Source organism: Pygocentrus nattereri, chromosome 3 (genome assembly GCF_015220715.1).
Source record: "Pygocentrus nattereri isolate fPygNat1 chromosome 3, fPygNat1.pri, whole genome shotgun sequence".
Lineage (NCBI taxonomy): Eukaryota > Metazoa > Chordata > Actinopteri > Characiformes > Serrasalmidae > Pygocentrus > Pygocentrus nattereri.
In genome coordinates this window covers 39,505,459-39,531,327 of record NC_051213.1, presented here as the reverse complement: position 1 = coordinate 39,531,327, position 25,869 = coordinate 39,505,459, and the positions used below count along the sequence as shown (strand labels likewise).

The 25,869-nt window shown below is 39.2% G+C and overlaps 1 protein-coding gene across 1 annotated transcript in view; it reads right to left on the bottom strand.

Annotated features, from left to right (window-relative positions):
- The window catches only part of obscnb (obscurin, cytoskeletal calmodulin and titin-interacting RhoGEF b), a 134,180-nt gene that overhangs the window by 62,010 nt on the left and 46,301 nt on the right, over positions 1 to 25,869 (bottom strand). The window contains 12 exon segments of the mRNA XM_037537029.1: positions 7,026 to 7,298; positions 7,890 to 8,156; positions 8,410 to 8,667; positions 9,645 to 9,923; positions 10,558 to 10,827; positions 12,052 to 12,321; positions 12,760 to 13,026; positions 13,116 to 13,382; positions 13,848 to 14,114; positions 18,530 to 18,796; positions 20,471 to 20,737; positions 22,801 to 23,067. Coding sequence (XP_037392926.1) covers positions 7,026 to 7,298; positions 7,890 to 8,156; positions 8,410 to 8,667; positions 9,645 to 9,923; positions 10,558 to 10,827; positions 12,052 to 12,321; positions 12,760 to 13,026; positions 13,116 to 13,382; positions 13,848 to 14,114; positions 18,530 to 18,796; positions 20,471 to 20,737; positions 22,801 to 23,067 — 3,219 coding nt within the window.

Genomic DNA, 25,869 nt, shown 5'->3' with positions numbered 1-25,869 from the left:
ATACTTGAATATGTTTTAATTTAGATATTATTTTACATTCACTTAAATAGATTTTTTAAAGTTGCTACAAAAGAGGTAGCTGCATAACCATCACCTGCAATGAGTGCAAGAATTAAGAAATTTTACAAAATGCATGTGGGCTAAAACACAACACACAATGAGAGTTAACTAAAAAGAGGTTCTTGCAGAAAAGAACCTTCAAAATCAACTAATTATGGTCATTTATGATTGTTTTTTATTTATATATGCTTTTTGCTACAAAATGGCATTGTCAGTCACAAGACATTCAAGACATGTCAAGTTCAAGCACACTAAAGATTGGTGGAGAAACTAAAACTACTAAACTTTTCTACTAACCTACTAGCCAGAGGAAAATGCCCCAACATTCCTGTTCACAGAAAAATTGTCCAAATACAAAGGCATTAATTTCTCAAAATATCCAATATTTTTAGTCCTGCAAGCACAAATAAATAGTGTGTTATTGGCACAATATAATGGATATTAGCCCCACTGATGTTTAAATTCTGACAAGGCCACACAGCAAGCTATAGATGGGAGCCAAAAATCAATGGAAGTTAGTGTGTGATATTTTAATTTAAAATAATGAAAAAGGTGGCATTGTGTCTACATTACACATTGTCTTTTGTTGGAAGCCATATAAAGCCATTTGATAATTCAGTGGTACAATAACGCATCATACGGGCTTATATATACACTGCTCAAAAAAATAAATGGAACACTCAAATCGCACATCCTAGATCTGAATGAATGAAATATTGAATACTTTGTTCTGTACAAAGTTGTATGTGCTGACAACACAATTACACAAAAATCATCAATGGAAATCAAATTTATTAACCAATGGAGGCCTGGATTTGGAGTCACACACAAAATTAAAGTGGAAAAACACACTACAGGCTGATCCAACTTTGATGTAATGTCCTTAAAACAAGTCAAAATGAGGCTCAGTATTGTGTGTGGCCTCCATGTGCCTGTATGACCTCTGTACAACACCTGGGCATGCTCCTGATGAGGCGGTGGACGGTCTCCTGAGGGACTTCCTCCCAAACCCGGACTAAAGCATCCGCCAACTCCTGGACAGTCTGTGGTGCATCGTGGTGTTGGTGGATGGAGCGAGACATGATGTCCCAGATGTGCTTGATCGGATTCAGGTCTGGGGAACGGGCGGGCCAGTCCGTAGCTTCAATGCCTTCATCTTGCAGGAACTGCTGACACACTCCAGCCACATGAGGTCTAGCATTGTCCTGCATTAGGAGGAACCCAGGGCCAACCACACCAGCATATGGTCTCACAAGGGGTCTGAGGATCTCATTTCGGTACCTAATGGCAGTCAGGCTACCTCTGGCAAGCACATGGACGGCTGTGCGGCCCTCCAAAGAAATGCCACCCCACACTATTACTGACCCACTGCCAAACCGCTCATGCTGAAGGATGTTGCAGGCAACAAATCACTCTCCACGGCGTCTCAAGACTCTGTCACGTCTGTCACATGTGCTCAGTGTGAACCTGCTTTCATCTGTGAAGAGCACAGGGCGCCAGTGGCGAATTTGCCAATCCTGGTGTTCTCTGCCAAATGCCAAGCGTCCTGCGCACAACCCCCATCTGTGGACGTCGGGCCCTCATACCATCCTCATGGAGTCGGTTTCTGTTTCTGCAGACACATGCACATTTGTGGCCTGCTGGAGGTCATTTTGCAGGGTTCTGGCAGTGCTCCTCCTGTTCCTCCTTGCACAAAGGCGGAGGTAGCGGTCCTGCTGCTGGGTTGTTGCCCTCCTACGGCCTCCTCCACGTCTCCTGGTGTACTGGCCTGTCTCCTGGTAGTGCCTCCATCCTCTGGACACTACACTGACAGACACAGCAAACCTTCTTGCCACAGCTCACATTGATGTGCCATCCTGGATGAGCTGCACTACCTGAGCCACTTGTGTGGGTTGTAGAGTCCGTCTCATGCTACCACGAGTGTGATAGCACCACCAACATTCAAAAGTGACCAAAACATCAGCCAGAAAGCATAGGTACTGAGAAGTGGTCTGTGGTCCCCACCTGCAGAACCACTCCTTTATTGAGTGTGTCTTGCTAATTGCCAATAATTTCCACCTGTTGTCTATTCCATTTGCACAACAGCATGTGAAATTGATTGTCAATCAGTGTTGCTTCCTAAGTGGACAGTTTGATTTCACAGAAGTTTGATTTACTTGGAGTTATATTGTGTTGCTTAAGTGTTCCCTTTATTTTTTGAGCAGTGTATTATATCTTTTCATGGGATAACTCTATAGAAAAGAAACTTGGATCTAACTTAAACTAGCCAGTGTACAGCTTTTATAGCAGTATAGATTTACTGTTCTTTGAAAATAACTCAACACACAGCCATTAATGTCTAAATGGCTGGCAACACAAGTCAGTACACCTCACAGTGATCATGTCCAAATTGTGCTCAAAGCGTCAATATTTTGTGTGACCACCATTATTATCTAGCACTAGACACTTTGTGCTCCTCCTCCTTCCGCTTGAGGATGCTACACAGGTGCTCAATTGTTTAGAGTTTAGGTCTGGAGACATACTTGGCCAGTTCATCAACTTTACCTTCAGCAAGGCAGCTATCATCTTGGAGGTGTGTTTGGGGTCATTATAGAGTTGGAAAACTGCTATTCAGGGAGGGGATCATGCTGTACTTCAGAATGTCACAGTACATGTTGGAATTTATGTTTCCCTCAATAAATCGCAGCTCCCCAGTGCGTTCAGCACTCATGCAGCTCCAGACCATGATGTTACCACCAGCATGCTTGCAGGTAAGAGACAGTTGTCCTCACCAGGGTGCCACCACGCACGCTGGACACCCTCTGAGCCAATTAAGTTTATCTTGGTCTCATCAAACCACAAGACATGGTTCCAGTATTCTATATTCTTGGGCTGCTTGTCTTCAGCAAACTGTTCATGGGCTTTCTTGTGTGTTAGTTTCAGAAGAGGCTTCCTTCTGGGACGACGGCCATGCAGACCGAGTTGATGCATTGTGTGGCATATGTTCTGAGCACTAACAGGCTGACCTCCTACTGCTTCAACCTCTGTAGCAATACTGGCAGCACTCATGTATCTATTTTTGGAAGCCAACCTCTAGATAAGATACTGAACATGTGGACTCACGCCCAAGTGGAATCTGTCCTGGAAAACCACTGTATGACCTTGACCACCATGCTATAACTCAGTTTCAGGGTGTTAGCAATCTTCTTATAGCCTAGGCAGTCTTTGTGGTGAACAATTCTACTTCTCACATCCTCATAGAGTTCTTTGCCATGAGGTGCCATGTTAAATATCCAGTGGCCTGTATGAAAGAACTGTATCCAAAACACCAAATTTAACAGCCCTGCTCCAGATTCACACCTGGAACCATGTAACTCTAACATGACACCAGGGAGGGACAACGACACAATTGGGCACAATTTGGACATGTTCACTGTGAGGTGTACTCACTTGTGTTGCGAGCTACTATATAATAAAATATATATTATATATAAACTATATAATAATATATCCCTTTCAACCTTTTCAACCTATATTCAATTGAATACACTACAAAGACAAGATATTTAATGCTCAAACGGATAAACTTTATTGTTTTTTGCAAATATTCACTCATTTTGAATTTGATGCCTACAACATGTTCCAAAGAAGTTGGGACAGGGGGGATGTTTACCACTGTGTTACATCACCTTTCCTTTTACCAACACTCTATAAGTGTTTGGGAACTGAGGACACTAATTGTTGAAGCTTTGTAGGTGGAATTCTTTCTCATTCTTGCTTGATGTACAACTTCAGTTGCTCAACAGTCCGGGGTCTCTGTTGTCGTATTTTGCGCTTCATAATCTGCCACATATTTTCAGTGGGAGACAGGTCGAGACTGCAGGCAGGCCAGTCTAGTACCCGTACTCTTTTACTACGAAGCCATGCTGTTGTAACGTGCAGAATGTGACTTGGCATTGTCTTGCTGAAATAAGCAGGGACATCCCTGAAAAAGACATTGCTTGGATGGCAGCATATGTTGCTCCAAAACCTGTATGTACCTTTCAGAATTAGTGGTGCCTTCACAGATGTGCAAGTTACCCATTGCTCTACCCCCATACTATCAGAGATAATGGCTTTTGAACTTTGCACTGATAACAATCTGGACAGTTTCCTCTTTGGCACAGAGGACACGACGTCCATGATTTCCAAAAACAATTTGAAATGTGGACTCGTCAGACCACAGGACACTTTTCCACTTTGTGTCAGTCCATGTCAGATGAGCTCTGGCCCAGAGAAGCCGGCGGTGTTTCTGGGTATTGTATATGATATGTATATGGCTTTCGCATTGCATGGCAGAGGTTTAACTTGCACTTGTAGATGGAGCGATGAACTGTGTTCCATGACGATGGTTTTCTGAAGTGTTCCTGAGCCCATGTGGTAAAATCCATTACAGAATGATGTCGGTTTTTAATGCAGTGCCAACTGAGGGATCGTAGGTCACGGGCATTCAATGTTGCTTTTCTGCCTTGTTGCTTACTTGCAGAGATTTCTCCAGATTCTCCTAATCTTTTGATGATATTATGGACTGTAGATGATGAAATCCCTAAATTCCTTGCAATTGCACATTGAGAAACGTTGTTCTTAAACTGTTGGACTATTTGCTCACGCAGTTGTTCACAAAGTGGTGAACCTCGCCCCATCCTTGCTTGTGAACGACTGGGATCAGGGATGCTCCCTTTATACCCAATCATGACACTCACCTGTTTCCAATTAACCTGTTCACCTGTGGAATGTTTTTTTAGCATTCCTCAACTTTCCCAGTCTTTTGTTGCCTCTGTCCCAACGTCTTTGGAATGTGTTGCAGGCATCAAATTCAAAATGAGTGAATATTTGCAAAAATCAATATTGTGTATTCAATTGAATATAGGTTGAAAAGGATTTGCAAATCATCGTATTCTGTTTTTATTTATGTTTTACACAATGCCCCAACTTAATTGGAATTGGGCTTGTGTGTCTATATGTATATATAGTTTGCTGTTGTCTGAACAAAACCTCATAACTCCAAAACGTTAACTTCACAGGAGAAGGAAAAAACCTACTTTGCTTTTTAATGTAAGTGAATGGAACCAGACATTTTCTTAGTCATTTTGGGCCATTTCTGTTGGTCCATTCATTATGAAATTTACACACAATGCAAAAAAATAAAGTCAAAAGTGGAGAGACAAGGTTTTGTTCTGACAGCAGTGATGTACAAGAATGAAGAATGTAAAAAGGCTGCATTTATAAAAATAAGGCAATGAAGAATCTTAATCATATTAGTTATATATTTTATTGTAAGAGCATCTTAGCATTTCCTTAATGTTAAACAACTCAAACATAGCCAAAATGTACAAGCTGTTTTTCAAGACTACTTTTAGATTAAGTTACTGTGTTTTGAGCTAAAATATATTGCTTTTGTGTAATAAGTAATAATTATTAATAATAATAAACAGTACTTCAGTAATACACTGCTCTCAGTCTTCAGTATTTTCCTCACATCTTGCTATACATAAGGGGTGGGGGGTTATGAACAGGGAGATATCCAAATTTAATCCATTGCGAACCTGCAATATCCATAATTTTTACAAGCTGACAAGCAATAATTCTGTAATGATTCTATATATATAATAAAAGACATCTGTAATTGGCTAAACCTAGAGCTCCATCAGCAATAGTGGTTCTGTTCCAATTGATGAAGTGAAACACATTACACTTAAACAATTCACAGTGAATATACAGTATTATTCTATTTTCAAAACTTTTAAGAACAATTTACTGGGGGTAGGTTGCATTATCCAGTTTTAATTGAATGAATAGTAATAATTTTATGAATAGTAAAGAAAACTATGACTTTAATGAAATATTGCACTGAACATTTTTTTGTGAATTAATAATCTCAACATTGTTTTGACTGATAAATACGGATGAAAAGCTGAATAAAAAGAAATTAATAGTTAGTAAGATATAGAATAGAGAGGCTTTGTTCAAACTTGTGCAAGCCATGACAGAATGATGGCTGAGAACCTATTCATTTCAGTTGAATGGGAACCATAAAGTAACCCATGCACAGGTGAGTTGCCAAGCAAGATATCAGCCTTTTGAAGGGGATACACAGACTCTTTTGAAGGTATCTGCGAGCACTTTGAAACCTTTGTTAAATAATAAATATGTAGCACTTATCCTGAAAAATTAATTAGCTTTTGATGCATGTTCATAATTTGTAATGTGATCCAAATAGCAATGTATGTCCTCATAAAGACTAGTTTGCAAGCTCATTTTCATTTGACAATTTGGTATATCAATTTGGATTGGAATTGACTTTTATTTCATGTATGATTAGTGAGGTTCTTAGAGTGATTCCCAAATGCTCCAACAAATAAATCACATAGGTATATCTGAAGAGGATGTATAGTCATAGTCTGGCATTATAACTGCACAATCATAATAGTATCCATGAATTTCCTAAAGCTGGACATTTTATATATACTCACAGATTAAAATTCCTTTGCAGCCAGAAAGGTATTACTTTGTAGTAAGGGGTGATGCAAAGCTTAGATTGGGGGTAGATGGCCAAACACTGATGTACCACTAAGCAGCTATGCAACAATAATGTCAATAGATTTCATAGTTATTTTTGAAGTAGATGAAAGCGCACAAAACAAGAACTGATTAAAAAATTAGAGTGTTTACTCTTTTGCTGTCACTCTAAAAAAGTCCATAGAATATGGCATCAAAGTCCTGATTAAGATAAACAGCAACTTGCATTTGATCTGGAAATAAAATATGGAAAAGTCTTTTACAGGTTATAACATTAGGAAATTCATGGACACAGATGTTTTAACCAAAACCTGCTCTGCAATGATACTAGTTGTGATAATGATAATACTAGTTTTTCCTCTCAATGCTGCAGGGCCACAACAAAAGAGCTGGTCTCTTCCCCTCAAGACTACAACCTAGTCTGGTACCTTTCACTAAAAGCCTTGCTGAGGATGTCAAGCTGCCCGTTTTGAACAGGACGCTGCCAGAGTCATTTGGTGCAAGGTTCTTTAGGGTGAGGGTATGGATATTGTCTTCACCCACCCCAATAACACTGAAGGGGCCATTCTCCAAACGGGTGCCATCCAGCCACCACTGGACTCTCCCTTTAGCACGGCGAGACAGATGACAGGAGAACACTGCCTGCTCTCCCACAAAGATATCAGTGTTCTTTAAACCAGACACTATGAGCACCTCAGCCTCTGTAGAGACCAGGAACAAACACCACTCAGCTAATCAACAGCAACCCTGCATGCTTTCACAGTTAAAACATGGTTTATGGTTTGAAGATAATCACAAAAATGATAATGATAATAAGAAAGGCTTTTCTATCCTTCTTATGTGGTTCCATTTGGCTGTGCAGACTGCATGTGCCAGAAAAGACTGTAGGGAAATGAAACACATGCCTTGCTAAAAATCTTAAGAATGAAAACTGTATGTTGAATATATGTAGGAAATGTGAGTGCAAAATTGTTGCACTTGGAAGTGTTGAAAATGCCATGACTGCTGTGTATTTCCTATCAGCAGATATACAATTTCTCTGTAAAATATTTTGCCAAAGACCACAACTACAAGAGCAACAACAACAACAATAAAAACATAAATGTAGATGATTCAATTCACAGGAAAGACAATTAAGGCTACAGGTTGGTTATATTTTTATAATGTTGCTTCTTATAAAACTTCATTCACAAGAAAGTAAAACACAACTTTGTAACACTAGATTAATGTGATTGTGACCATTTACCTTAATTGAGAACATAAACACTGAAATGAAGAACAATATTCATTACCTTGCACTGAAATTGAAGCTGTCGTCAACTGGTCTCCAGCATCACAAGTGTAATAGCCACTGTCTCCTGGTTCCAAGTCATGGATGTGGAGCTCTTGCATACAGCCATCCCGTTTGAGCTCATATTTTTTCCCAGGTTGCAGCACTAATCCTCCTTTACGCCATTCTACATTGATGTTTGCTTTTGAAAGCTCACACCGCAAGGTAATCGTGTCACCTTCAACAGCATCCTGGTTTTGTAACTCTTTGCGGAAGTGTGCTGGTACTCCTGATGATGGTGCAAGAAGAAGAAGAAGAAGTCTGGTGATGTCATGACGCATAACAGAGAGCTGAGAACAATTAAAGGTATGTTGAGACCATCTTTGTTATTTAAAACCTTTTATAGACCCTCTATATGTCCAGGTACATGGATATAAAAAAGAGAGAAGGGCAACAAACTTTTCTTGAAACCAGTTAGTTCTTCTTTTAACCAATCACGAATGCTAATTTGGCATACTGAAACTGAAACTGTCTTTATTTACCTCTTACAGTAAGACTGGCACTGCTCTGTGCATCTCCAGCTTTGCATGTGTACACCCCTGCATCCATTTCTGTCACCCTAAGGATACGTAGCTGGTGGATGGCTCTATCCTTGTAGAGTAGGTGTCTGTCTCCTGCTTTAATCATCACCTCATTTCTGTACCAGGTAACAGATGCCTCAGGGTTGGAGGTCATGCAGGACAATGTGACTGCCTCTCCCTCTTTAGCCGTTATGTCCAGAGGTTTCTCTAAGAATAGGACTACAGACAGGAGAAACCCAGCCCTAAGTGCTACTGCATCATCATGTCTACTAAAGGCTACAATTTTATTATTTGATGTTTTTAAGGAGAAAAGGACATTCATGACTGTCCTTAATTTTTAAAGAATCACTTAGAAGGTTTGGTGTAAATTCTCCAGAACTTTCCAACCAGAGCAACATAAATTAGAATGAATTAATGCAGACTATAAGTAATAGTGAATTTATTGAATTTACTATTAGCTAATATTTGTTTTTAGTCAAAATAAGGAATGCAGCAGTTAATCATAAATCAAAAAGACATTTTTGTCAAGTTTAATATGCTGTAATGTACAGTAAGTCTTTTAACAATTTACAGCATGCTTTGTTGTGTGGTTGTGATGAATCAGGGCATTCACATGTACAAATGTTAATAATTTTAGTCAATGTAAAGTATGCTGTGGCAGTGGAAAACTGATTCTTGGTTGTGATTCCTTGCTAGAATTGCTAACTCTAACCTCCATTATCTTACATACACATGTATTTTTATATATGTCCTAAAAATGGTTGGCTATCCCACATTTAATACACATATAATTTTCTGTCTCATTGGTCTATTTTTCATAGAAAAGCCCTAATGAATATTCTGTTTTCAAGCTATACTCACTAAACATGAAGAATCTGACCTAAAATATGCTAGTGCCTTTCACAACACAGTCTTCCCATAAAAAATCCAGATGGGCTGAGCTAAAATGAAGTTGTCAATAACTTATAATTTGTTTGTTCAGACAAACTGTTTTCATGTTAATGTACCCTTGTTGTAAAATTACTGCTGACTTGACATTTTCTTGAGTTATTTGTGTTTTTTTGTAGCTAAATTCAAGAATGGTTAAAGCATGTGAGATAGCAACAATGTTGAGTAGGATGTCAAAATACAGATAGCCAGTGATTAAATGATGAAGACAGCTGATGAGCACAGGAATGCATCTAAGCATCTTTTACCTTTGGGTTTCTCCTGCACCACCAAGCAGGCAACACTCTTCTCGCAGCCAACCACAAAGGCTACATCACCTGAATCGTCAGGTGTGACCATTTTCAGAACTAGGCTGTGTTCCCTCCCTTGGCAGCTGATTTGATTCAAGTCATTGTTTTGCAGGAGATTGGAGCCTAGCCACCACTCAGCATAAGTTACTTCTGTCTGGGACACCTCACAATGGAAGACAGCATCCTCGCCAGACATCACTGTTACATCCTTAAGTTCTCTTGTAATTCGTACACATTCTGAATAAGGAGAAAAGAGGGCAAAAAAAGCCAACTTTTCCAAAGAACCGGGAAAAATGAATATACCACTTGAAACAGCAATGTTTACTTTAGATGGTTTAAAGCCTGCATGTAACAAAAATTATAATGCATTTTCCTTCTGTTGGTTGATGTATGTATGAGGAAATTTTTCCGAACCCTTACTTACACATTTTGATAGAAGATGACAGAAGATGACAAAGAAACAAGAATTTTATCTTTTGAATGAGATTATAAACTGTGCTTGATCGGTAAAAAGGACAATTTCCACTTCAGCTAGACCGAAACGCTAAGGAATTATGCAACATCAATGATAGGTTAGAGCCAACCTGATAGTAGTTTATGATATGGTGAATATTAGACAGGTTTTTAAACAGTATGCTGTCAATGAAGCATCATAATTTCATTCATTACTGACATATTGTGTGATTCTGAAAAATTGCTTTTCCTAAAGATTTACAATATGTTTGTTTCACAGACCAAATGTAGCGACAACCAGAGGCGAACAAGAAGGTCATTATGGGACAACAAATGCAATGACACACTCACAACAACAAATAATTAGAATGACAAGAGGCAATGAGGACAGCTCAAAACAAACACTTATACTAGTTACCTTTGACAGTCAAGGTGGCTTTGCTTTGTTTGTCTCGCAGTTCACATATATATTCACCAGCATCATCCACTGATAATTTATGGATCACTAGAGTTTGGATTGTACCACTCTTCTGAATGGAATACTTTTCTCCCTCAGACAAAACTTTTCTGCCCTTCTTCCAGGTCACAAGCACATCAGAGACTGAAGTTTCACAGCATAGTGTGGCACTGTTTCCTTCTGTGGTCTCCTGACTCTTCAATTCTTTGGCAAATGACACCACAGGGACTGCTAGCAGGGTACAGTGAGACACAGAACATAGGGTGGATAACATTAATATATAAAACTCACAGTTAGCAATGGGAAATCCAAATTCTGATCAGAAAAAAATTGCAAATTTAGCATTCAGAGGGATTTCCATATAGGCCTGCTAGTCAGTGTCCGCAATGCAGGTGCTTCTGAAATATATTAATTCATACGATGTATCAAGGAAAACAGGCTCAAAAATCATAACATTTGCAAACACAGACACATTGCATAAGCAATGATGTACCTTGGATGCAAGTCAATGCTAAATGTCAAGGACATAATGGTATAGTAGTTGAACACTACCAAACTACTTTTACACTTAGTTACAAAGTTAACTTGATATTGCAACATATTGTATTGTGCAGTATTTTTAATTTATTCAATCCCCATTCAAAACAACTGTTAAGTTTTTTTGGGTCAGGGGGAAAATGCAGAAAATTAATTCTTAAACAGAAAATTAGAAAAAAGTCTTAACAACTATGTATAAGTTTTTTCAGTATACAATGTGTCTACCAGTTATTTTTACTTTCAATTTCTTTTTATTGAACTTCCTGTGAGTTCTTCAAAGAAATCTGCAGGGGTATTTTCCAGGCTTTCTGTAAAGTTGAGTTGGTTGCATTTCCTGCACCTCACAAACCCAGTAATGCTTATTAACAATTTAGATTCACCAGTCCATAAAACCTTACGCCACATCTCAGATGTCCAGTGTCATTGCTCTAGTGCAAATTATCTTTGTCTCCTCCTTTTTTTTAGATTGGAAGGACTTCATTTAATTTAGTGTATTTCAACTAAAAACTATTTTACTGGGAATTAAATGAATGAAAGTATGGTCGCTGACTTGCACAGTATTGTAGATTGTGATATTATACAATAGCTAGTCTTACTGAATGGTGTGGTACAGTAAAAATGGAACTAAGGACAGGCGAGATAAAATTAACTATACCGAAACACCTGAAAATGAAAAACAAAGTAAGTATGATACAACAAAAACTGAAAACAAGAAGAGCATAGTTAGAATTTCTTTTAGGAATTCTCCAAAGAGTGTCCTTATATTGTATCTATAAAGAGGTGTGGTATAATGAAAAGACAAGATAAAAGAGAAAAATATACATGATACATATAAAATGAGACTGTAGAGAAGAATGAAAAGAAGGAAAGAAAAAAGAAAAAGAAAAAAATTAGTGAATCTTAGGAATCCATTTTCACCTTTCACTGTGAGACAAGCGAAAGAGGTATGGGCACCCACATGGAACGCCACGGTGCCAGAGTCTTTCTGAGTTACATTCCTTAGGGTAAGCATATGCTTCTTGCCCTCCATTCGGATTTCATTCATCTCATTGTTCTGGAGGGGAACATCCTGAAGTGCCCACTTAACATCCTCTGCATTTTCTTGAGACACAAAGCACTCAAAGGACACATCATCGCCTTCATTAACAATATGGCTCTTCAATCCAGTTTGAATGGTTATATCAGGTTCTGTTTAACACAAGCCATCAAAGTTCATTTTCAGAGTATTCGGAGTCAATTCAAGACCATTCTATTGATGGTTAATTACCTAAATGATTCAAAGTTTCATTGGACCTATAACTTAACCCAAGACATTGGGCAGATGCTGAGAACACTGAAGAGGCAAAACATCTAGACTTAACAAAAGAAAATACGCTTAACTGAAGCAAATAATAAATTAAAGTGCAATGTGACTCATGATAGATTCAGGTGACATTGAAAAAGGAAAATGCTCATCAAATAAAAGGGAAGGAAGGACATTGTTAGAAAAAAGGGCATGGAAAGTGTGAGTTTGAAAGAAAGAAAAATAATTGAAAATGTGAGTTTGTGCAGTATAAAGTGGGACAGAACAGAAGTGGAGTGATTCGACACATGTTAAGTGAATGTAGAAGTTATTTCTATTCCTACCCTTTACAGTGAGTGGGGCAGAAGTCACTTCATGCCCAGAATGACAGGAATACTCTCCTGAGTCTCCTCCCTGTAGCCCATGGATTATGAGTTCAACCACTGCTCCATCTTGTTTTAACTGGTATTTATCGCTGGATTGTAAAATCTTCTTCCCTTTTCTCCATACAACAGTAGCACCTGGTTTAGTGAGCTCACATCGGAAGGTGGTATTTTCACCAACTTTAGCCTCCAGTTTGTTCAGAGGGGTCTTAAATAGAACAGGTAATGCTGCGAAGTGAAGATAAAAGGTGGCACCATGATCATGATGAAGAGGAAAAGCTATCCTTTATAGGAATAAAAATGAACTTCAGTCCTACCCTGAACTTCCAGGCTTGCAGTACTTTGCTGATCTCCGCTGTCACAAGTGTATTCTCCAGAGTCCTCAGGCTCAAGGTTGTGGATGACCAACTGGATGTGGTGGCCATCTTGCTTGAATTCATATTTGTCACAAGGGCAAAGTTCTACTTCACCTTTGCGCCACTGAATGGGTATATTTGGCTTAGAAAGCTCACAGCACCAGGTGACACTTTTCCCCTCCACAACTTTCTGGTTCTTTAGTTCTTGAATGAACACTGCTGGGAGAGCTAATGAATTAAATAACAGAATAAGAAACCTGATATGTACCACACATACACAATTAAAACCTTACTGGCAGATTACTGGCAGAGTCTAAACAGTAAAACAAAAGTAGTGGTATAATGTACCCACTTCATAAGACTGATTTCAGAAATGATTTCAAGAAGAGATCAAAGCTAGCAATACCAGAAAAAAATCTAGCAAGATCAGAATAAAATACTCCTTCTTCACCATCCACATCAAAAGTCCTCCCCTAAAAGAAAGTCTTAATTCAAGTGCATGTAATTGACATTTTAACATCACAGGCAACATCATACACCTCACAACAAACAACAGTAGCAGGCCATGTTGTGTTTCCTATTACAAAGTAGGAAAAAGTATGAAATACCTATGATAAATATGAAGCCATTTGCTTTTTTGCTATTTGAACTAAAATTCATCTATCACACTACAATTCAAGAATCTTCTCCTACCATTGATTTTGATGCTGGCCATGGTCTTATTGTCCCCACAATCACAGACATAGACTCCAGCATCTGCAGACTGAAGATCAGTGATCTTCAGCTCCACAATAGAATCAGTCTGCTTAATGAGGTATTTTTCATCAGACTGGAGTAACTGTGTTCCCTTCCTCCATTCTACAGGGACTCCAGGTTTTGAGAGCTCACATTGCAGAGTAAGACTGCCTCCCTCAATACACTCCTGGTTCTGCAGCTCATGCTTGAACACCACTGGCAAAGCTGAGAAGCCATGAAAAGTTTTTGGATAAGGAATAAAAGAACTGTCCTACATAAAATGGTCAGACATGTTATGTGGACCTATTCTCCAAATCAGTGGCGTACTGGATTCAAACTGTGCTTTACGGTAAGCAGATAATTTTCATCTTGTACATTTGTAGTCAATAATTACCATTAGCATGTCTTTTACATTTTGAGAGTGCATAAATCTGAAGTTCACATCCACTGCCCATACTCATTGTGTGATATAGATGTTTTCCAGGTTCAAGTTGAAATTAGCAAAGATGTATTTGTCTCTTTGCCTTCAAGAGTAAATTGTTTAGTCTCTAAGTGGTGAGAGAAAAGTGCAATGAAGTCTTCAAAGTAGTTTTTGCATAAGATGTAAATATTTCTACTGCCGTTTTTTTCATTTCTGGATATCCTAGTTTGAAGAAAGATCCCAGCTCAACCAATCTACCTATCCCAATAATGTTGGATCAATTAGTTGGCTACTCTTATTAGCACAGAGTCATATAAAATCATAACACTACTTGACTACTGTAATGCTCTTCTTACTGGACTTCCTAAGAAAACTTTACAACTCGTACAAAATGCAGAAGCATGGTTCCTAACAAAAAAAAAAGAAAGATCACATCACTCCTGTTTTGAATTGAGAAAATAATGATATAATTTTCTGCAATTTGACATATAATTTGGGGGGATTTATTTAAAAATTCACTAAATCAGATTTTGTACCTCCGGAATCTCTGACTTTTTAATATGGTATACTTATTGTCCATCCATCCATCCATCCATCCATCCATCCATCCATCCATCCATCCATCCATCCATCCATCCATCCATCCATCCATCCATCCATCCATCCATCCATCCATCCATCCATTATCTTCTGCTTCTCCAGGGTTCAGGTCACGGGGCAGCAACCTAAGCAATGAGGCCCAGACCTCCCTTTCCCCAACCACTTCCACTAGCTCCTGGGGGGGATTCCGAGGCGCTCCCAGGCCAGCTGGGCAATAAAGTCACACCAGCGTGTCCTGGGTCTTCCCCGGGGTCTCCTCCCAGGTGGACTTGCCTGTGACACCTCCGTTAGGAGTCGTCCAGGAGGCATCCTAACTAGATGCCCAAACCAACTCAGCTGGCTCCTTTCGACGTGGAGAAGCAGCGGCTCTACTCCGAGTCCCTCCCAGATGACCGAACTCCTCACCCTATCTCTAAGGGAGAGTCCAGACACCCTGCGGAGGAAACTCATTTTGGCCGGTTGTATTTGTGATCTCGTTCTTTCGGTCATTACCCAAAGCTCATGACCATAGGTGAGGGTGGGAACATAGATCGACCGGTAAATCGAGAGCCTTGCCTTATGGCTCAGCTCTTTCTTCACCACAACAGACCGGTAAAGAGCCCGCATCACTGCTGACCCAGCACCAATCTGCCTGTCAATCTCCTGCTCCCTTTTACCATCACTTGTGAACAAGACCCCGAGATACTTAAACTCCTCCACTTTAGGCAAGAGCTTATCTCTGACCAAGAGGGGGCAATCCACCCATTTCCGCCTGAGAACCATGGCCTCAGATTTGGCGGTACTGATTCTCATCCCGACCGCTTCACAATCGGCTGCAAACCAATCCAGCGAAAGCTGAAGTTCACGGCCTGATGTCCCCAATATGACCATATCATCTGCAAACAGCAGCGATGTGACCTTGAGGTCACCAAACCGGACACCCTCCATCCCCTGACTGCGCCTAGAAATTCTATCCATAAAAATTATGAATAGAGTCGGTGACAAAGGAGCAGCCCTGATGGAGTCCAACTCTCGCTGGGAACGAGTCTGACTTACTGCTGGCCATACGAACCAAACTCCTGCTTTGTTTGTACAGGGCCTGAATGGCTCGTAGCAAAGAGCCATGTGACCTGTACTCCCGAAGCACCTCCCACAGAATAGTGGTCAACAGCACACCTTCTCCACTATATACAGTGCTAGTGGCACACTACTTTCCCCTTCTGAGTTGCCTTAGAGTTTGCCAGAATCTTTTCGATGATAAAGTCACTTTCCAAGGTCTCACCAAACTCCTCCCACACCCGGGTTTTTGCCTTTGCAACGACTGAAGCTGCATATCGCTTAGCCTATCAATACATGCCCTATCGCCAACCATGCCTGGTAGGACTCCTTCTTTAGCTTGACGGCATCTCTCACCTGGGGTGTCCACCACAGGGTTTGAGGATTACTGCCCCGACAGGCATCAACTACCTTGCGGCCACAGCTACAGTCAGCCGCTTCAACAATGGAGGAGCAGAACATGGCCCATTCTGAGTCAATGTCCCTCACCTCCCCCGATATCTGGTCAAAGTTCTGATGGAGGTGTGAGTTGAAGATCAATCTGACAGGTTCTTCTGCCAGACGTTCCCAGCAAACCCTCACTATACATTTGGGTTTGCCTGGTCTGACCGGCATCTTCCCCCACCACCTGATCCAACTCACCACTAGGTAGTGATCAGTTGACAGCTCAGCTCCTCTCTTTACCCGAGTGTCCAAAACACATGGCCGCAAGTCTGATGACACGACTACAAAGTCAATCATTGAACTGCGTCCTAGGGTGTCCTGGTGCCATGTGCACTTATGGACATCCTTGTGTTCAAACCTGGTGTTTGTGATGGACAAACTGTGGTTTGCACAGAAGTCCAAAAACTAAACACCACTCGGGTTCAGATCAGAGAGGCCATTCCTCCCAATCACACCCCTCCAGGTCTCACTGTCATTGCCCATGTGAGTGTTAAAGTCCCCCAGTAGGACAATAGAGTCTCCAGGAGGAGCACTATCAAGCACCCTTCCCAAGGACTCTAAGAAGGCTGGGTACTCTGAACTGCTGTTTGGTCCATAAGCACAGACAACAGTCATGACCCATTCCCCAACCCAAAGGTGTAGGGAAACTACCCTCTTGTCCACCGGAGAAAACCCCAACATGCAGGCACAGAGTCAAGGGGCTATGAGAAAGCCCACACCTGCCCGCTGCCTCTCACCATGGGCAACTCCAAAAAAAAAGTCCAGCCCCTCTCAAGGAGATTGGACCCAGAGCCCAAGCTGTGTGTTGAGGTGAGCCCGACTATATCTAGCCGGTATCTCTCAACCTCGCGCACCAACTCAGGCTCCTTCCCTGCCAGTGAGGTAACATTCCAAGTTCCAAAAGCCAGTTTCAGCAACCGAGGACCAGAATGCCAAGGCCCATGCCTTCAGACACTGCCCGATCCACAAAGCACTGAACCCCTACTACTGCCCCTCCCATCGGTGGTGGGTCGATGGGACGGTATATTTATTGTATATTTATTTAATACTGTATATTTCTTTAGAGATTTTCATGCCAAATATTTATGCTGTTATTGTTGAAAATGACACTCACTTGTTAATTTACTTCTAGAGTAGCTTAAGCTGCTTTCACTTTTCTTGAAAAAGAGCTGACTTGTCTGCTTCAGCAAAATTAAGGGCATAAATGAAGAGGCATACATTCACATATAGACACTACATTGACATCCAAATACATATGTATTTTCAAACACAATGTATAGGAAGCAGCACAAGTACATATGAGGCAACTCCCTGTCATAAGTTTCAGAGAGTTCTCCTTTACTATTATTAAATAGTATATGATGCTATAACAAGTCATGACTAGCTAATGAGCCGGAAGACTGAACAACTGGGCTGAGGGGCAGCTACTAAACTACTTGCAAAGCAACTATCTTGCAAAGCAAACTATGGCTATATTTTCAAATGCACAATTTAATTTCATTTAAACATGTTTGAATTCTATTGGTGCCTATAACCTGCTTCTGTGAATATATTTCATCCTGCAACTTTTGGAGCAAGCCAATAACACAGAGAAGGTTGACTTTTTGATGTAAGATTTATGACATAATTAGTAGAATACATTTGACTCATAATATAAAATGCCCATAACTACATATTACAAAAAAATAGTAATAGAATAAAATAGAATAAAACAAAAATATTAAAAATACAGATGTTAAAAATTTGCTTGAATGGATATGACATGCCTGCCTAGAGGCATAAAGTCTCTTTTCATAATACCATATGTTAATGGAATGTTCATTATTATTATTATTATTTATTATATGTTTTTATAGGTCATAGCTGTAACCACAGTGACCAAACACATGGACAAGTTTCACACACAATCGAGTTTAATTTAAATGTTTTTCATGCCAGGACCTACATGTAGAGGTAGTGTTTGTACGATAGCCAGCATCTTTTTCAGTGACCTTTGTGTGTGTCGGTCAGACAAGATTAAAATTAAATCTTTGCATCTTAAAGATTGAATTAAAGCAAGGTTGTCTCAATTCCAGACCCTATGTCTGGAAAAGCTGTCTATCATGAATGTATACCCCAAAAAATAATGAATTGCTCATACCCTTGATCTTCATGTTTGCTGTGGTCTTTTGGTCTCCACACAGGCATGTATACTCCCCAGCATCATCAGGTTTGAGATCAGTGATTCTTAGCTCCACAGAAGAGCCAGTCTGTCTGATGACATATTTTCCTCCAGACTGCAGCACTTGTGTTCCTTTCCTCCATTTCACAGGCACTCCAGGTTTTGACAGTTCACACTGCAGAGTAACACTGCTGCCCTCATCACATTCCTGGTTCTGCAGCTCACATCTAAATATTACTGGCAAAGCTGAGGAGCAACAAGGGTTTGAATGATTCTTCTGATGCAGTGGCATGTTACAAAGAAACAAACATTCTCCAAAGCATTACACAAAGGAATCACAAAGCACAGGCAGACAAAATCACAAAGACATTCAACTAGATCAGACTCCTCTTGCAGACCACATCTACACCAATAGACTAACTACTTTTTAACCAGTGGTATGGAGAAAAGGGGAACAGAACTGGGGAGCACTGCAGTTACTATAGTAGTAGATGTAGCTCTTCAGTGTCATAGAACAACCAACAACACCTTGGTACAGTCAAGCCAGGTTCTTCACAGGACAACAACTGTGTCATGCGACATAAATGACTACACATGAATTTTGCTGCACCCCAAGACTTTGAGTTTGTTTTTATACAAAGGTGTCTTCACCAGTGAATTAGATCATTGCCATTACAGTCAACGTCTGCAACCCTGAATCATGGCAGAACTGCTGTATCCCATTCAGTTCCCCCTCATTTTTTTCCCTTTGACAAATCAGGTCCTCAGGCACGCACATTTACTGACCAGAAAACAACCCTAATCCCAAACAAATCAGATACAACACCAAAACCACGGAGGTGACCAGGCATTGTCTGATTAAGAGATTGCTTACATTATAAAGAAATTACAGCACACAGAACGCTGACCAGCAGACACAAACAGATAGAGTCAAACTCTTTGGCGGAAACAATCAGAATTTTAATTTCAGCTGGACATTTTCAAAACAGCAAAGCCTTTGTGAGTTCATGTTCAGTGAGAGAAGCTGCAACTCACTGATCTGGTAAACATTGTCACTGTGATACACATTTTACTGTGTGAACGCTGCACTCGTATTCAGGTCTGCACAGAGGAACAAGTAAATTCAACACCAGAAGCAGTTCTCAAGTGAACATCAGCGCTGTATGGTACTATCTGCACAATCCTCCTGCTTTAGCTTTAGTTTAGACTTGAAAGATGCTCATATCATTCCTTTTGGGGCTGGTTACTGTAGACTAACATTCATAAACCCAGGCATACAAACACAATAACGCACAGACAAACTGTAAACGTCACAACCAACCCTATATTTGCAGTAATTTGGGGGTTAAATCACAAAGACACAAAGCCCCCTCCTTAAGTAGTACAGCTCTGGTTTGCTGATTTTAACTAGCCAACTGAGTAACACTGTGGGTATAGAGAAGTCTGTTCTGTTGCTGCAGTGGTGTGAACCTGGCAGAGTTCTACAAGCTATTAATGTTTGCATTGCTCACCAATGTGTCAGTTTTCATGAACGAATATAACAAAAATGGACATCAGTGCCAAAAAGCAGAGGTTTAGCAAAGAAGGCAAGAAAATAAAGAAATTGATTAATTTTTAACAAGTGCTTTTATAGCCATGTTGGAATTCTCATTATAGCATTTCACTAAAAAAGAATGACAGAAAGATTATGAAAATGCATAGAAGATTTCTAAAAGAAGGTGCTTATAATTACGTGTAAATTTCATTTAATTTTCAAATGAAAAAAAGATTGATGTTCTACTTGTTGGTAAGACAAATTTAAAATGAAATCTTTACATCTTAAAGTCGAATTAAAGCAAGGTTGTCTCAATTCTAGACCCTGTGTCTGGATAAGTTGTCTATCATGAATGTATACCCCAAAAAATAATGAATTGCTCATACCCTTGATCTTCATGTTTGCTGTGGTCTTCTGGTCTCCACACAAGCATGTATACTCCCCTGCATCTTCAGGTTTGAGATCAGTGATTTTCAGCTCCACAGAACAGCCAGTCTGTCTGATGACATATTTTCCTCCAGACTGCAGCACTTGTGTTCCTTTCCTCCATTTCACATACACTCCAGGTTTTGACAGTTCGCACTGCAGAGTAACACTGCTGCCCTCTTCACATTCCTGGTTCTGCAGCTCACGCCTAAATATTACTGGCAAAGCTGAGGAGCAACAAGGGTTTGAATGATTCTTCTGATGCAGTAACATGCTACAAAGACACAAGGAAGATCACTTGGACAACACAAACATTCACCATAGCATCACAAAAAGGAATGAAAAAGCAGACAAAATCACAAAGACATTCAATTAGAACACTCCACTCCACTTGCAGACCACATCTACACTAATAGACTAACTACTTTATAACCAGTGGTATGGAGAAAAGGGGAATAGAACTGAGGAGAACTGCAGTTACTTTAGTAGTAGATGTAGCTCTTCAGTGTCATAGAACAAACATTTCACCTTGGTACAGTCAAGCCAGGCTCTTCACAGGACAATAACCGTGTCATGCGATATAAATGACTATATATGTTTTCTCTGCACCCCAAGACCCCAAGACTGAGTTTGTATTTATACAAACATGTCTTTACCAATAAATTAGATTGCCATATTGCCATTATAGTCAACTTCTGCAACCCTGCCTCATGGCAGAACTTTTGTATCCAATTCAATCCATTGGATAATCCAAGTTCCCTCTCAAATTCACGCTCCTTTTGACAAATCAGGTCCTTGAGTGTGCACATTTACTGAACAGAAAACAATGCCAAGCAACACTGGAACTAAGAAAAGCAAAAAGGTTAAAAAAAATTGAAAGATTGAAAGGCCGCATGTTCCCAATCCCAATATGAATTCACCCAAGATAACACAGCATAACTGAGTGATACTGTGATAAATATTATTTTCAATTCGAGTAAACAGTAAACAATCTTACTGATAAACACTTGCCTGCCGTTTAGTGAATGTGTTGCCTGCTGTTAGTGAATGTGAATGGCCAAGGTCCTGATTTGGCAACGGAACATGAATTTTGACTGAGTTAAGAAATTGCTTAAAGAAAATAGAGTGCATGAAGCACTGACCAATAGACGCAAATAGAGTCAAACTCTTTGGCAGAACCAATCAGAAATTCAGAAATTCAAAAAACAGCATAGCCTTTGTGAGTTTTGTGTTCAGTGAAAGAAGCTGCAGCTCAGTGATCTGGTAAATATTTTTAATATTTTTAATATTATCATACACGTTTTACCATGAACGCTCCACTGTATTCCGGTCTGTACAGAGGTACACAAGGAAAATTCAACACCAGAGGCGGTTCTTCAGTGAACATCAGTGCTGTAGGCTAATGTCAGCACAATCATTCTGCTTTAACTTTAGTTTACACTTGAAATACGCACATATCGTTCCTGCTGCTCAAGCTGCTGTAAATAGACGAGCAATAAAACAATAGCAAAGATATGTGTTTGACTTTGGCACACTGATCACGGAGCTATTTTTGGCCATTCACTAGCAACATGATTGATTACATTTAAATTAACAAACCAATCATAAACAAGGTATCAAATATGATAATATTATTACTATTGTTACGATTGTAATACACTTCTTTTACATAATTTTTTTCTATTTTCATGGTGGCAAAAATGAGAATGAGAGCTCTTGCTACCCTAAAAAATTGTATGTAGTATAGTATGAAAACTGCCCAATACACTTCAAAGATGTTAGCTAGTAGAGTTTACTATTTGAGGCTAAACCCACTGAAGCGCAGGGTCGAAATAAACATGAAGACATGCTATTAGCATGACATGAAGGGTGGTTTTAGTCTGTGGTCTAACTGTATTCCATCACTTAGCCATTTCTTTTTTTTGGAAACAATATGTTTTGCCTCACCACTTTTGGAGGTAGGGCGCTACCATTGGGTCTAAGAGCAGTGATTTACAGGTCTACAGAAGATTCAGTCTGCTTTACTAATTTCCCCTCAGACTTGAACACTTGTGTGCTTTCCTCCATACCACTGGCATGCTAGATTTTGAAATCTCACAGTGCACAGTAGCACTGTTCCTTTCAATACACTCTTGGTTCTCAGGTTCAAGTTTGAAAAAGACTGGAAACGCTGTACTACTACTGTAAGACAACATCAAATTGTAATACAAGGTCAAGACAATGCATTACAGCTACAACCTCTATGACAACTCAAAAGAGCGACTAAGGTAACAGGCAATTTTGTCCATACCCTTCACAACTATTGCTGCTGTGGTTCTTTGATCCCCACACTCGCAAGAGTACTGTGCGCTGTCTTCAGGCTTCAAGTCTTTGATATAAAGTTGAAATGTGGTGCCCCTTTGTATCATTTCATATTTTCCTCCTGATCTGACACTTTCTGTTCCTTTCTTCCACTGCACTTCATGGCCAGGTTTTGAGAGCTCACAATGAAGTAAAAGCTTTTCGCCCTCCATGACCTCTTGGTTCTTCAGCTGTAGTTTGAACCTGACAGGCAGCTCTGACGAACAATGATAAATAGGCATTGCTTTATCACAAAACCATATCTCAGGTTTGACATTCAAATCATAAGATGCAATGAAAGCTGGCAATGTTTGTTTGGATTTTCCTTGTTCCTTGAATGTGGAGCAGGAGGTTCTGAAGTATTGTAACTCCAAAATATACCCACTGAAGTGAAATAGTGCACATGGAGGCTGTGGGAGGTGGGAGACACATGAAGTGTTTCTGGTAATAGCACCACCTATTGGATGTTAGGCTACCCACAACCAATGCTGGAGTGATTATTCTGGAGAATTTTTGGTGGGCCAGTAACTTTTTGGGCTGGATACTGTGGGCTAACATGTATAAACCCATGCATACAACAATGCAAAGACAAACTGTAAACGTCACAACCAAGCCTATATTTGTAGTAACCTGGGGGTTAAATCAGCAGCCCCCTCCTTAAGCAGTACAGCCCTTAATTGGTAGTCCACAATGGGTACAGATAAGTCTGTTCTGTTGTTGTAGGAGTGTGAACCTTGCAGAGTTCTACAGGCTATTAATGTTTGCATTGCTCACCAATGTGGCAGTTTTTATGAATCTATATAATGAATTGTACAGCAATGCCAAAAAGCAAAGGAAGAGCCAAGAAGGCAAGAAAATAAAGCATTTGATGAGTTTTTATCAAGTGCTTTGCTGACTAGGTTGGAGATCTCATTATGACATCCCTTTAAAACAGAACAACATGAAGATGATGAAAATGCATAGACTGATTTTTTAAAAAGAAGGTGCTAGGAAACATAATTTGTACATAATATCATCCAGCCAGTCTCTTCTAAATTAACTGTGATTTCCTGACAGCTTTTTGTTTGTTTCTTTGGAAGAAGATACCAGTGCATGTGTGTAGCAGAGAAAATATAGCTTGGAGTGAGCTTGTCTTTTAACTCCTGGTCTGAAAACAAAGTCCACTCAAGCTCTGCCTACAACCCTGAAGAAAAAAATACAAAGCAGGCTGCATGAAAGCACAGAGAAAAAAGATCACACACCTACACAGTAAGGTTGGTCTTGTAACACTAATCCTAATAAGCAGAAAGCACCATGGCCACTTCATGATGGGCTATATCTACCAAAAGGGACTGGAAACAACAGCACAATGAAATCACCCTAAAACTTTCAAACCTATGTTTCAGATATCCAAAATTTGTTAATGATCTGAACTTCATTCTGAATATATGCCCACTCTTGTTCAACAACATCAACAGGTAGAATTACAAAATTATAACAACAGAAAGACAGCAGCACAGAGAAAGTTAAATTTGCATGCATGTTCTTGCAGTACAGAGGTTTATCTTTTAAGGATTACGTGTTACTTGAATTATATGTTATGTTTTATGTTTTTGCTTTTTAAATTATCTGTTTAATTAAAATATTTACTAAAACTCACATATGCAGTTATATAACATTGAATCACCCCAACTTGTTTTGAAAACTACTTCTCCTGTCATATTGATAGATATTACTGCAAACAATCTTCTGGTGTAGATTCATGGACACTTGTGTGCTAATAGCGCTCCCTCCTGGACAGACTTTAAACTGCAAGTAATTTCCAAAGTCATGCCCACATGTTTTCCAGGTCTAAAAACAAGAATTAAATTTTCTCCGGTCCTCTAAAAGTCTTGTTATTATGCAAAAATTTTGGTGTGCAAGTTTTATTTTTAAGGTTATCACCAAGTGGGACTTTAAATGTGTTTTCTGTTATTTCATGTTGATCAAGGGTAACTTGCCAAGTATTAAAATTTAGTTGAGGTATAGATTTTCTTCTTAAATTATTACAGTATCAACATGTTTGTTATATCAACTGTAGGACAAGATGTCAAATTCCATACTTTGCTAAGCTGATTCATTTACTTAAATCACACAGACAGGTGACAAAAGAAACCTGCTATAATTGTCAGGGATTAAATTGCTGAAATATGGGCATATAGCCAGCATATATACAATGTTATATAATTCAACTTTGATTGTAGGAATTATATACTAATATAATTTATTAGTAATTCACCCTTTTTGTTGTAATTATATATTTCATTATAATTATAGTAACAATTTTACTAACATGTTTAACTAACAAGTTTAACATTTGGTCATTGTAATTCCACTTAAAAATTAAACTGTCATGCTGAAGCTACTATGACAAACTGTTTTAGCTTTTAGATTTTTTCACTGTATTTTAAGGATGAAGAGTATCCCGGGCCAGTCTCAAGTTCAGTTATATAATTTTAGGAAGACTTATTTTTTTCATGATTTCTGCTTTTTTTAAAAAAATAGAGCAAATTTTTCTACTTTTAAGTGTGAACAGTAATGTGTGCTATTGGCCCTGACATTAAGGTACCGTGTACTATGTCTGGCTTCTTTACCTTACATACTATAGTAATTCAAGTATTAATAATGATGACACATAACAGTTCCTCAAACTTGATCTATCAAGTTAAGAAATATTATATTATTTAATATAATTGATGATTATGATTATACAATGATTATGATAATTAAATCAAATATATTTTTAAAAGGGTCATGTTAAAACGTGAACCTTTACCTATGAAATACCCTTTGAAATAAAAGTTCATAGCATTTTAGTGCAAGTGGTGTAAGAAGCCTTCTCAATGCCATTCTACAATGATTACATAGAACACTGACTCATCATTAACAACTATTGACAAAATATCCTCTGTAAAAAATGTATAAAACGAACTGGAAAATTTGCTAGAAGCTGAAAATAAGAAGCCAGTTTCAGCCTGGTTGAGGAGTGTTTAGGTAACTG